At 45.8% G+C, this 12,990-nt stretch overlaps 1 protein-coding gene across 1 annotated transcript in view; it reads right to left on the bottom strand.

The window, feature by feature from the left end:
• LOC146867289 (group IIE secretory phospholipase A2-like) overlaps positions 1-8,991 on the bottom strand; it is a 56,290-nt gene extending 47,299 nt beyond the window's left edge. The window contains exons 1-2 of the mRNA XM_085604046.1: positions 8,964-8,991; positions 8,698-8,810 (exon numbers count right to left, since the gene is read on the bottom strand). Of these exons, the coding sequence (XP_085460172.1) occupies positions 8,698-8,810; positions 8,964-8,982 (132 nt within the window). The 5' untranslated portion in view covers positions 8,983-8,991. The remainder of the gene's footprint in view (positions 1-8,697; positions 8,811-8,963) is intronic.
• Between the last annotated feature and the right edge of the window lie 3,999 nt (positions 8,992-12,990).

Below are 12,990 nucleotides of genomic sequence, written 5' to 3'. Positions count from 1 at the left end.
TCACCAGTAATGTAATCAGAAACAACAGAAACTATCTCAGAATCAGAGGAAGATTCTGACTCAACTATACATACAGTAGATTTCTTTTGATTCTTTTGTCCTTTAAGCTTAAGACAAACTTTTGCGAAGTGACCAATTTTTTTGCAACTGTTGCAAGTGACATTGGAAGCAGGACATCGTGACCCTTTAGAATGAGGTGAGTTCTCACATCTGATACACATTGTAGGCTCTACATTGTTTGTATTGTTAGCTGTAGAGAATTTACTGACATTACCAGCACCGCTTTTAGACTTTTTTTGATAGATTTACCAGATGCATTGAGGTTAATGGCATTAACGGGTTCCACAACTTTATCCTCTAATTCTTATAAATGAAACCATAGAAATTTCTATACTTTTAGCTAACTTGATAGTTTCATCGAGAGACGAATAACCCATGGTAAGTAAGTTGTTGTCTAATATTCTTGTCTCTGCAATGGCATACAAATTGGTCCCTGATGAGTTGGTCAGTAAAGTTCTCAAATTTACAGTCTGCTGCTAATCTACGCAACACAGAAATGTAAGAATCCACATCTGCCCCTTCTGATTGTTTTCTCTTAAAAAAAGTATGTCTGAGAACCATGAGACTTGGTTGTTTATCAAAGCGAAGTTTGAGTTTAAGAACCGTTTCTCTGTTCATCATTAGGTATGGCGACATCTTGTGGTAGATCAGGCAAATGTTTAAACACAGATCAACCTTCAAAACCTAGAGAATGTAGCAATAAATATTTCTTTCTGTCTGCGCTGAATCTTGATGCACCTATGGCTCCTAAGTAGGTTTCGAAAGCGTCATGCTACACTTCCCATCTGATAGGTGGTTCTCCAGGAGAGTCCAAAAATGCAGGAGGTGGATTGACAGATTGGAGGGTACACATGTTGGAGATCACAAACTACTAAGAATGTAGGAGGATAAGACTAGAAGTGGTCAGAAAATATAATAGACTCACATAAAGTGATTTTTGAGAAAAGAAAAAGAAAAAAACTATTGGCGAGGTGAGTATATCACCGTGATATGTAAACCAGTTTGAGAAAAAAATGAGGTGTGTGTGTCACCGTAGAGTGCACACGTGGACAAAGAGTTATTGAAGGTGTGCACATTACTGTGACATACACAAATTAAAGGAGAAGGTGTGTGTGTCACCGTAGGATACACAGAGAGCACTGAATTCTTGTGTACGTATAAATAAAAAAATTAATAAATCACAGGTGTATAAGCAATCCAAATGATGAAGGAGATAAGCTGTGCGCATCAGCGTAGATTTAATACATTGTGCGTAGATAATCTCAAGCAAGATGAATTGTACATATGCTGTTGCTTTGAAGCAATAAGGATTTACTGTGAGGAAACAGCTGTGCGCATCAGCGTTGCAGCGTTACAGTCTGTGCGCCTTGTTCGCGGTAGTGTGGTTGCTAGGAAACGTGGGACGCAGGATTAATGAAATCCGAGCCAGCAGGAAGTACAAAGGCGGCAGTCATGCGCACTGGAATTGTGACGCATAGCCGTTCTTACGTACTGACGCTCATCTAGCGGGAATGATGAAGAGATCGTTCGGGAGCAATGGTGACAGAGTTGCCCGCACGCGATGTCATCACACGCCAGGTAAGAATGTTTAGAGCGAGGCGCTTTTGAAAAATGCGAAGACAACATGAGTCCAAGTCAACTCGAAGCAAACCAAACTTAGACCCTTGAAGAGCAGCGCAAAGGTTGGGCAAATAGTAGCAAAAATAAAATATTAAGACGCTCGTCCTCAATAACGACGGGGAACGAGGGAGGACTACAAGCGAGACAACCCAGTTCAAAAGTGCTTGAGTCAATTTGATAAAACGTCTTAATAGGGGTAGTAGATTAAACAAAACGCCCTACCGTGTTGGCCGAACAACGTCTTGCGCGATAAACAGTTTACTTATGTTGAAATTTGTCTTGTGGCTTCGTAGAGTAGCTTTGATGGTAGATCATGAAGACAGGGATGTTTGATGATTCATGAATCTTGAGCAGTAGGAAGTAGCTTGTCATGAGTTGATCCGCTTCTTTCAATACTTGCACGCTGGGTAGTCCATGTAACCAGGATCGTCGCCAATTAAATGTAGTAAGCAACCAGGATGCTGTTGAATTGTCTTGAATAGTTTATTTGTAGGTTACATGGAAGAGGAGATGGCTTGGAAGCAGCCAACTCCAACGTACCCTAACTCAAGAGTGCTCACTAACATTCTGCAGTAACTGAGCAGCAAATAGAACATTCCAACCAGGTACAATACATAAACATACATACATGTGAATGAATAAAAGATAATAATATACGTAATCTGATTTACAGATTACTACACTAATCTATTACAGAGGGGCAGATTGACAAAGACGTCCTCAAATGCAGCTGAGCAACCAAAGATGTAAACGCTGCATTGCATAAGAAGGAGCGAGCAGAAAAGGGCTAATCCTAAAAAGATATGGCACAGTCCTGCTGTCTCCATAGTGCTAATGCACAATGAGGCTGCCTCGAGCCATGCACACATGTTTGCACCATAGTGTAAAGGTGTGTGCCTCATGTCTAGCCTAGGGTTTTTGCTAGAAGGGTACCCTTCCAATTCAAAATACAATGCCTAGACAAACTCTAAAACCATTCCCACTTTAAGTGTGTGCACACATGCAAAGAAATTCCAGTCTGGAAGATTAAAAGCCCTTCTCCTTTTCACGTCTGCTTCAAAGAGGTGTTATTTTCTGGTGAGAAACCTTATCTACTATAGTTAGTAGAAAGGGCTTTGTGCCACAAACATTGAGCGGATGCATAGGAACGCCCATGTCCTAACTATGAAGCACCCACATGACGCAAAATGATACTAAGTAGAGCAACTCGCTGCTTTGAATTATTTTCAGGCAACTTCCCAGTTCGAAACAGTATTGCGCTGGAAAGTAAATTTAAAATAAACATTTTGAGCTAGTTTGCATCACTTTTGTGATGCATACCCGGAGCAAAAATGTGTAAATCTGCCCCAGACTTTTGAATAAAACTGAAATGAAAGTGCTTCACTTAGGATTAGTTTTCTGCTCCAAATCTACTTCTGATTAACCTAATTCTAGAGTAGATGTGTATAAACAGGTAAGAAAATCGAAAATTTGGACATTTACAATTTACCCACACTAGTTGAACCACAAGGTGAAGAATTTGTAAATAGTTCGGAAGATAAGTGGGACCTAAAACGTATCTATTCAGATATGAACCAATAGTGGAAGTAATTTTAATCCACATTCAAGATACATGCCACGTCACCTCTTTTCATGAAGTAGTCATAGATGCTTTAAAAAGTTTAAACAGAAATGTAAAAATATGTGAGCAGAAGGCAACATATCAACTGTGGATAGAAAATACTATAGAATCGTTAAGAAAAGATTGAAGTATAATTATAAAGCCATGATAAAGTGGAAAATGCAGTGGTGGGACCAAATGACAATATATAAACAAGGCTGAATACCTACTATCTTGTTATGGAGAAATGGACAAGAGTGAGTCTTTGGAGTATCAATACTCGTACAAAAAAATGCTAAATAGATGGAAAAATGAGGGCCTTTTATAATATGAGGAATGATAATTCCTAAGGCAAGATACACCCATTCCATACCTTCTACCAAACACGCTTAGTGTATTTCTAAATAGTCTAGAAAACCGATAATATTGGCTGTTGGAAGTATGTTATAAAAATACATCTATATATATCGATGACCTTTTGTGACCTCTAGGGCCTCATATTTTACCATCTTATGAACACGATAATACTGACTTTCTTAGAGTATTTTATTTTGCCTGCAATCATCAATATCTCTTTGTGACAATGGACTTGAATTCCTTGCTAGCATTATTCACAAAGATGGCCTGAGGGCAAGTAAACTTTTCTTAAGTGTCTGCTTTCTCAATCAGCTAACCATGTATACGGTTAAATAGATTATTGTACATTGGCATATAAAGGCCTCGCCAAAAAAAACAGACAGGCTGCAAATAGTGCAAAACGAGGCAGATCGAGTGCTTAATTTGTGCTAGTTTTTTTCCAGTGCTCGGCACTGGCACCTATTTCTTAAGAACGGCACTTTGATATTCTACCAGATAGTGGCGCTGTCTGATTATTTTTTCAAGTGATCACATCAACACAGTACTTTATTTAATACTTTAAAATATGATACCAGTGAATCCAGTCCATTTTTCAGCTTTGGGTGTCCTGGAATAGTTCAAACTGTTACATTGTTAGTGGCTGGCACCCGAACTTACATTTGGAAGGGCTGGAAGTGCAGTTTGCAAAGGCCTCCTGAGAAATGTGATGGGCCCTGGCACTTACTGATTTACAAATTAAACACTGCTTAGCTGTAAGCTTAAAATGAGAAAACATCAGCATTGTAATGAAGGCACTGGTTTCCTCTCCCAAAAGCATAATTGAGGCCATAGTATGTTGCTTCATTGCCATGGTCTTCCCAGAACAAAGGCCTTCACGTTGACCCTTAACATTCAAAATTATTCACCAACAAAAAAAAAACAAGCACTTAAAACATAAAGGCGGTGAACTGCATGCAAAGTTCCAAACTGAAGAACACCCTCAGTGTGTCAATAAGAACATAACCATTCCATCTAAACTTCAGGAAATATGCTAAAAAGTTACCTGTTTCGGAAAGCTCAGCTGAGTTGAGGAAAAGTGTGACAGTAAACGAGAAAAAACACACATACCGGAACTTGACCCACATTTCACACCACCAAATGGATTCTTCCTCCCGGCTATACCGCCCTACTCATCCCCCTGAATCTCCACACCAACCCTTTTTACATTCCCTGTCTGGAGGAAGCTTTACCAACTGACTTCCGCCCCCTACTGCACTAAGTTCCTCTTAATATGTCCATTAAAGTACATCCCTCCTCTTTCCAAGCTCCACGCATGACATGTATTTTTGCATGAAAGCACACTGAAGTGGCTGCACTGCGAAAGTATGTGCTGATTTATAAACATCCTTAAAAAAGAAAACATTTACTTCAATGGCACTGCACCTATTTCTTTGCCCCAATGGCTGCTGCCCAATCCCATTGACCAATGACACTGTGGGCGTCTCATGACCCCAATGGCACTGCACCCATCCCAACCGTAAAAGGATTCTTCATTCATCCCATCACAGTCAATAGAACTGTAGCCATCCCACCCACAGATGACACTGCATTCCTCCCGTCACACTCAATAACACCTCAGCCATCCCACCCACAGATGACACTGCATTCCTCCCATCACACTCAATAACACCTCAACCATCCCACCCACAGATGACACTGTATTCCTCCCATCACACTCAATAACACCTCAGCCATACCACCTACAGATGACACTGCACTCATACCATCACACTCAATAACACCTCAGCCATCCCACCCACAGATGACACTGCATTCCTCCCGTCACACTCAATAACACCTCAACCATCCCACCCACAGATGACACTGCATTCCTCCCGTCACACTCAATAACACCTCAGCCATTCCACCCACAGATGACACTGCATTTCTCCCGTCACACTCAATAACACCTCAGCCATCCCACCTACAGATGACACTGCACTCACACCATCACACTCAATAACACCTAAGCCATCCCACCCACAGATGACACTGCATTCCTCCCATCACACTCAATAACACCTCAGCCATCCCACCCACAGATGACACTGCATTCCTCCCATCACACTCAATAACACCTCAGCCATCCCACCCACAGATGACACTGCATTCCTCCCATCACACTCAATAACACCTCAGCCATCCCACCTACAGATGGCACTGCACTCATACCATCACACTCAATAACACCTCAGCCATCCCACCCACAGATGACACTGCACTCATACCATCACGCTCAATAACATCTCAGCCATCGCACCCACCCGAATACACCACACTCATACCATCGCGCTCAGTAGCCCTTCAGCCATCCCACCCACAGATGACACTGCACTCATACCAAAACGCTCAATAACACCTCAGCCATCCCACCTACAGATGACACTGCACTCATACCATCACGCTCAATAACACCTCAGCCATCCCACCTACAGATGACACTGCACTCATACCATCACGCTCAATAACACCTCAGCCATCACACCCACCCGAACACACCACACTCATACCATCACGCTCAGTAGCCCTTCAGCCATCCCACCCACAGATGACGCTGCACTCATACCATCATGCTCAATAACACCTCAGCCATCCCACCTACAGATGACACTGCACTCATATCATCACGCTCAATAACACCTCAGCCATCGCACCCACCCGAACACACCACACTCATCCCATCATGCTCAGTAGCCCTTCAGCCATCCAACCCACAGATGACACTGCACTCATACCAAAACGCTCAATAACACCTCAGCCATCCCACCTACAGATGACACTGCACTCATACCATCACGCTCAATAACACCTCAGCCATCGCACCCACCCGAACACACCACACTCATACCATCACGCTCAGTAGCCCTTCAGCCATCCCACCCACAGATGACGCTGCACTCATACCATCACGCTCAATAACACCTCAGCCATCCCACCCACAGATGACACTGCACTCATACCATCACGCTCAATAACATCTCAGCCATCGCACCCACCCGAATACACCACACTCATACCATCGCGCTCAGTAGCCCTTCAGCCATCCCACCCACAGATGACACTGCATTCCTCCCGTCACACTCAATAACACCTCAACCATCCCACCCACAGATGACACTGCATTCCTCCCGTCACACTCAATAACACCTCAGCCATCCCACCCACAGATGACACTGCATTCCTCCCGTCACACTCAATAACACCTCAACCATCCCACCCACAGATTACACTGCATTCCTCCCGTCACACTCAATAACACCTCAGCCATTCCACCCACAGATGACACTGCATTCCTCCCGTCACACTCAATAACACCTCAGCCATACCACCTACAGATGACACTGCACTCATACCATCACATTCAATAACACCTAAGCCATCCCACCCACAGATGACACTGCATTCCTCCCATCACACTCAATAACACCTCAGCCATCCCACCCACAGATGACACTGCATTCCTCCCATCACACTCAATAACACCTCAGCCATCCCACCCACAGATGACACTGCATTCCTCCCATCACACTCAATAACACCTCAGCCATCCCACCTACAGATGGCACTGCACTCATACCATCACACTCAATAACACCTCAGCCATCCCACCCACAGATGACACTGCACTCATACCATCACGCTCAATAACATCTCAGCCATCGCACCCACCCGAATACACCACACTCATACCATCGCGCTCAGTAGCCCTTCAGCCATCCCACCCACAGATGACACTGCACTCATACCAAAACGCTCAATAACACCTCAGCCATCCCACCTACAGATGACACTGCACTCATACCATCACGCTCAATAACACCTCAGCCATCCCACCTACAGATGACACTGCACTCATACCATCACGCTCAATAACACCTCAGCCATCACACCCACCCGAACACACCACACTCATACCATCTCGCTCAGTAGCCCTTCAGCCATCCCACCCACAGATGACGCTGCACTCATACCATCATGCTCAATAACACCTCAGCCATCCCACCTACAGATGACACTGCACTCATATCATCACGCTCAATAACACCTCAGCCATCGCACCCACCCGAACACACCACACTCATCCCATCACGCTCAGTAGCCCTTCAGCCATCCAACCCACAGATGACACTGCACTCATACCAAAACGCTCAATAACACCTCAGCCATCCCACCTACAGATGACACTGCACTCATACCATCACGCTCAATAACACCTCAGCCATCGCACCCACCCGAACACACCACACTCATACCATCACGCTCAGTAGCCCTTCAGCCATCCCACCCACAGATGACGCTGCACTCATACCATCACGCTCAATAACACCTCAGCCATCCCACCCACAGATGACACTGCACTCATACCATCACGCTCAATAACATCTCAGCCATCGCACCCACCCGAATACACCACACTCATACCATCGCGCTCAGTAGCCCTTCAGCCATCCCACCCACAGATGACACTGCACTCATACCAAAACGCTCAATAACACCTCAGCCATCCCACCCACAGATGACACTGCACTCATACCAAAACGCTCAATAACACCTTAGCCATCCCACCTACAGATGACACTGCACTCATACCATCACGCTCAATAACACCTCAGCCATCGCACCCACGCGAACACACCACACTCATCCCATCACACTCAGTAGCCCTTCAGCCATCACATCCACAGATGACGCTGCACTCATGCTATGACACTCAATAATACCTCAGCCATGGCACCCACAGATGACACTGAACTCATGCTATTACCCCAATTAAAAGCGCAACTGGCACTTTATTCCCAGTGACACTGCACTCAGCCCACTGCTCCAGTGACACACTATTCATGTTGCTTCAGTGACGCTACAGTGACCAATGTTGTTATTTCCAACCACACCACGTTCACCCTTTTGCTCCCACTCATTCTGCGTTTCCAGTGTCACACTGCGTTAATGGTATCGCTCCGCACGACACTACAATCCCCCCTGAATGGAAGTGCCCTCGTGCCAGAATCTCGCGCGCTCACCAGCTCTGGCTGCAGGGCCTCGGCGCGGCCTGCGTCACGGTGGGGGCAGCAGACCGGCTTCTTAATCCGCAGCAGAGTGCAGGATCTCACTTGCAGGCCTTCCGCTCTGTTCTCTGTGAACGTCAGCAAATTAATAATACCAGTTTATGAGGAAAGAGAGAAAGATGAACAGGAAGGGAAGAGTCACTGTTTGTATTCCTTGGAACTGAGAACAGGACTTGGGCTCGGTCCAGGATCCAGGTTCCTATTACTTTACTGATACATACCTGCCAGCTTGAAGAACATTCTCACCGTGTGGGGAGGGGGCGGGGCGGGGCTCCGTGCCAAAAATACCTTTTGAACCCCACCCGCCCCTAGCCCCCTTCTACTCCTCCCCTCCAAAAAAAAAAGCTTTCCGAGGCTGGTGCGGATGTCCTGGGGTGTTTTCACACCCCTTAATACACGTCGGTATTTCGCCTCGAAAAACGAGATAGAAAAGAAAACCACTCCTTACAGTGGTTTTCAGCTCGTTTTCCCTTCCACCATGTGATATCGGCTCCTCACCGGAGACCATGTGATGGGAACCGATGCCGTGTGTCACATGGTGGAGAGCTGTGTGAGTTGGCAGGTATGACTGATATTTAGCAACACAAAGGATGGTGACACGAGGCTTCAGCTTTGGAACTCTCAGGGGTGATGGGCTTGTGAAGGCTCTCTCTCTCAGGGCTGATGGGCGTGTGAAGGCTCTCTCTCTCAGGGGTGATGGGCTTGTGAAGGCTCTCTCAGGGGCGATGGGCGTGTGAAGGCTCTCTCTCTCAGGGGTGATGGGCTTGTGAAGGCTCTCTCTCTCAGGGGTGATGGGCGTGTGAAGGCTCTCTCAGGGGTGATGGGCGTGTGAAGGCTCTCTCAGGGGTGATGGGCGTGTGAAGGCTCTCTCTCTCAGGGGTGATGGGCGTGTGAAGGCTCTCTCTCTCAGGGGTGATGGGCGTGTGAAGGCTCTCTCAGGGGTGATGGGCGTGTGAAGGCTCTCTCAGGGGTGATGGGCGTGTGAAGGCTCTCTCTCTCAGGGGTGATGGGCGTGTGAAGGCTCTCTCATGGGTGATGGGCGTGTGAAGGCTCTCTCTCTCAGGGGTGATGGGCGTGTGAAGGCTCTCCCCGCCGGTTGATAAGTATAGGGACATTCACCAGGTTCGTGGGGAGGGTCGAGGCAGGCACTTTGCAAGCCAAAAATGCGTTTGACAATGACAGGGAAGTGATCAAAAAATGAGAGGCGTGGAAAGACCGATTTGATTACAGGTTATTTGGCACAATTGTTCTATCCTAACAGTTGAAGCGTTGCCAGGGACCATTGCTTTAAGTGCGATAAGGTGAGATCGGCTCCTGCAAGGGCCGTATTGTAAATAATGTCTCTCCAGGTCTCACAACCCAAGCAGACACCATCAAGTGAGAGAACATTCCAGAAAGCCCACAGTTGGTGATTGTTGCAGATGCCTGGCTGGGTGAAGGGCACTGTTTGTTTCTCTACACTTGACTGCCCCTTTAAAGAGGTGTGGCCTAAGATGCATGACTAATACCCCGCTACAAGTGTCGTGGCTCATAAGTATAGGAGGCACAGACATTCTGGTTTTTGCCATAATACCCTCAATACGTTAATACAGACCAACCCAAATGGCCAGTTGGCTTAATAAAGCAATTTGTAAGTTCCTATGACCATGTATCACAGGGCTCTGAAGTACAATAGCTAACATGCGATACACTTATGCAAAAAAATGACAGTTCGCAAGTATGTTTTGTGGCACTAAAAGTACAATGCGGGAGGAAGATAGGATGCTATTGCAGCGAGAAGGCATTTCTGGAATAAGCTCACACTTTACACATCCTCTGTCTTCTCCCACTGAAATGACACTGCCCATGGACCCTGACACTATCTGGCCTCCTAAATCTGTGGTTATTCATTATTGGAGTTATTTGACACAGCTAGGGTCTGAGAAGGGACTGCAAGAGCACGCAGGCACTATCTGGTATCCCAAAGTCAGCAATGATCATTGAAGCTCATGCTACTTGGTACTGATTGGATTGAGAAGGCAAGGCGTAAAGACACTGACAGTGCCGGAGCCCTTAGAAGTCACATCGTAAGCACCAAGACTGCATTGCTGGGGGAAGGCCACACTTCTGATGCACAATAGCAGTAAAGTGCCCTTCTGGAAGAGTCTCGCGCTACTATAGAACTCTACACCTGAACATGCACAGTTTGCACTTACTATGGCGGAGAAGGTGCTTGTGGTACAAGCTGTCAGTAGCTGAAATCATAAAGTACTAAGAAGGCACTACTTGAAAAAGCTTATGTTGCTGGCCATCACGAAGGTGCTGCTGGAGGCTTCTAAAATTAGTTTTCCCTCTCGACCTCCAAGCTGCTGTGAATGGATGTGATATATCTGGGTGCCAGCTGCCTGTGGTATACTGGTTCACGCTGATGTGCTCGCGGGCGCCTCTGTTCCCTCCCTTCCTCTCTGGGGAGCATTATGGCAACTGTAGAATAGAGCTTGCCAGGGCCAAAGAAGGTAACCCTCCTTCCTCAACTGGAATGGAGGGTGGTCCAATTTGAAACAGATTGGCTTCATGCCATTATTTCCGGTCTAGTTCACAGCCATGGTGGTCGCCTGAACAGCTCTAGACCAGGACATGCTAATTCTCAGATCCCAGCAACAAGGACTGGAGGTACAGAACAGTCTCGACTTGGACTGGCCTGAATGTTGCACTTGCTTGACTGTGACTTGGATGGACTTCATTGTCAAGACCTGGATGTTGAGAATGTCTTTTGAGTCCACTTCTTGATTACCCAGGGAAAAGGTGTCAAACGCAAGTAGCCATGGTTCCACCCTGCGCAGAATACCACAAGTGCAAGGTGTCAATAGGTGTTGAGAGGGTCCCGGTTAGGAGTAAAAAACACAAAATGGACAACGCCCCATAGCAATCTTGCAGCTCATGATTAAAGATGAAGATTTATATTAAAAATCGGCAAGGCACTAAAGTCTCCCTGACATCAAGAAGGAGAAAGGAGCCAAGCTAGATCTCCAGGCAAAGAATCCAGAAGAATAGCAAACTAATAGAGGCAAAAATATACGAACAAAATAATAGTAATGGAGTGAAGAATTTAAAGTGATAGAACAAATGTGTTCCAATGCACATTACTCTTGGGATTGTCTCTTTTATATGTGATTCAAATAAAAACTGGCATAATAAAAAAGCACCCTAATTTATCCTAGATTGGGAACCTCAAAATATATCCTATGGACAGATGACCATTTTGGGAAGGATATGTCATGAGGCTTGTCCACATACCTTTTCAGAAAATCTTGGCATTTGTGTGGTAAACAATGAAGCCATGATTGACACCCTTTATTTCCATGCAGGATTCCAGTGTCTCGCTGCTGCTCTTTTTTGCGTGGTGCTCCTGGAAGTTTGGATCACAGCACCAGAGTGGCTCAGGGGGCATAGATATTCAACTATGCGCTGAGTGCTGTGTTTTGGAACATGCTGGCTGCATCACAAAGAGTGATTCTACCCTCTTTGAATGTTGTAAGTTTGCCGAACATGAAATTAAATGCCTCACTCCGGCAGCTTTGGACTTATCATGGTGCCCTGGATGAACTGAAGAGGCATTGTCCCAAAAACATTCATTTAAAAAGCTTTCTTGTGGATCAGAAATTAATGAAGACGGGGGCGTGACTTTGGAGCCGAGAGAGATGGCCGCGAGTCTCGGGAGCTCTGTGTGAGGGTGAGACGCTGGGAGCTCTCCAGCCTTAATTTTTAGTTGCGTGACCTCCGCAATCACAGATACTTAAATCGGAAGTCCGGCCTCAACTGCAGTGCTCACGGGTAAACGGGGTGAGCGAGCAATATGTTTATTTTATTTTTATCGCCGCCTACGGCCCGCGACTGAATCGCAGCCGCCATTTTGTTTTTCTGCTGCATCTCGTGTCTCCCGCGAGACATCCTGACATAGTGTACTGTCCTGCCAATATGTTAAATTGCAGATAAATCAGCACTTTTTCCACTTTTTACCTGCTATTAAGTCCCTACCTACCTGGAATTTGCTTGTTATGTGGGACTTTATTTGATCTTTCAGACTGCCTCACAAGTCTCATTATACTATTTGACCGCCATTTTAGGTCCTACTGTTTTCCTGTCAGCACTTCCTTCCTCTCATACCTCCAATGGCTACGTCATGCACCAACCGCAATAATGCTCAACACTAACTGTGCATCACTGGAGGACAATAACCCTTTCAGTGTGCTTCAGGGCAATTTGGAA

Source organism: Triturus cristatus, chromosome 1_2, assembly GCF_964204655.1.
Source record: "Triturus cristatus chromosome 1_2, aTriCri1.1, whole genome shotgun sequence".
Taxonomy (NCBI): domain Eukaryota; kingdom Metazoa; phylum Chordata; class Amphibia; order Caudata; family Salamandridae; genus Triturus; species Triturus cristatus.
Note: the sequence above shows the minus strand (reverse complement) of the source record. Positions and strands in the feature narration are given on the sequence as shown.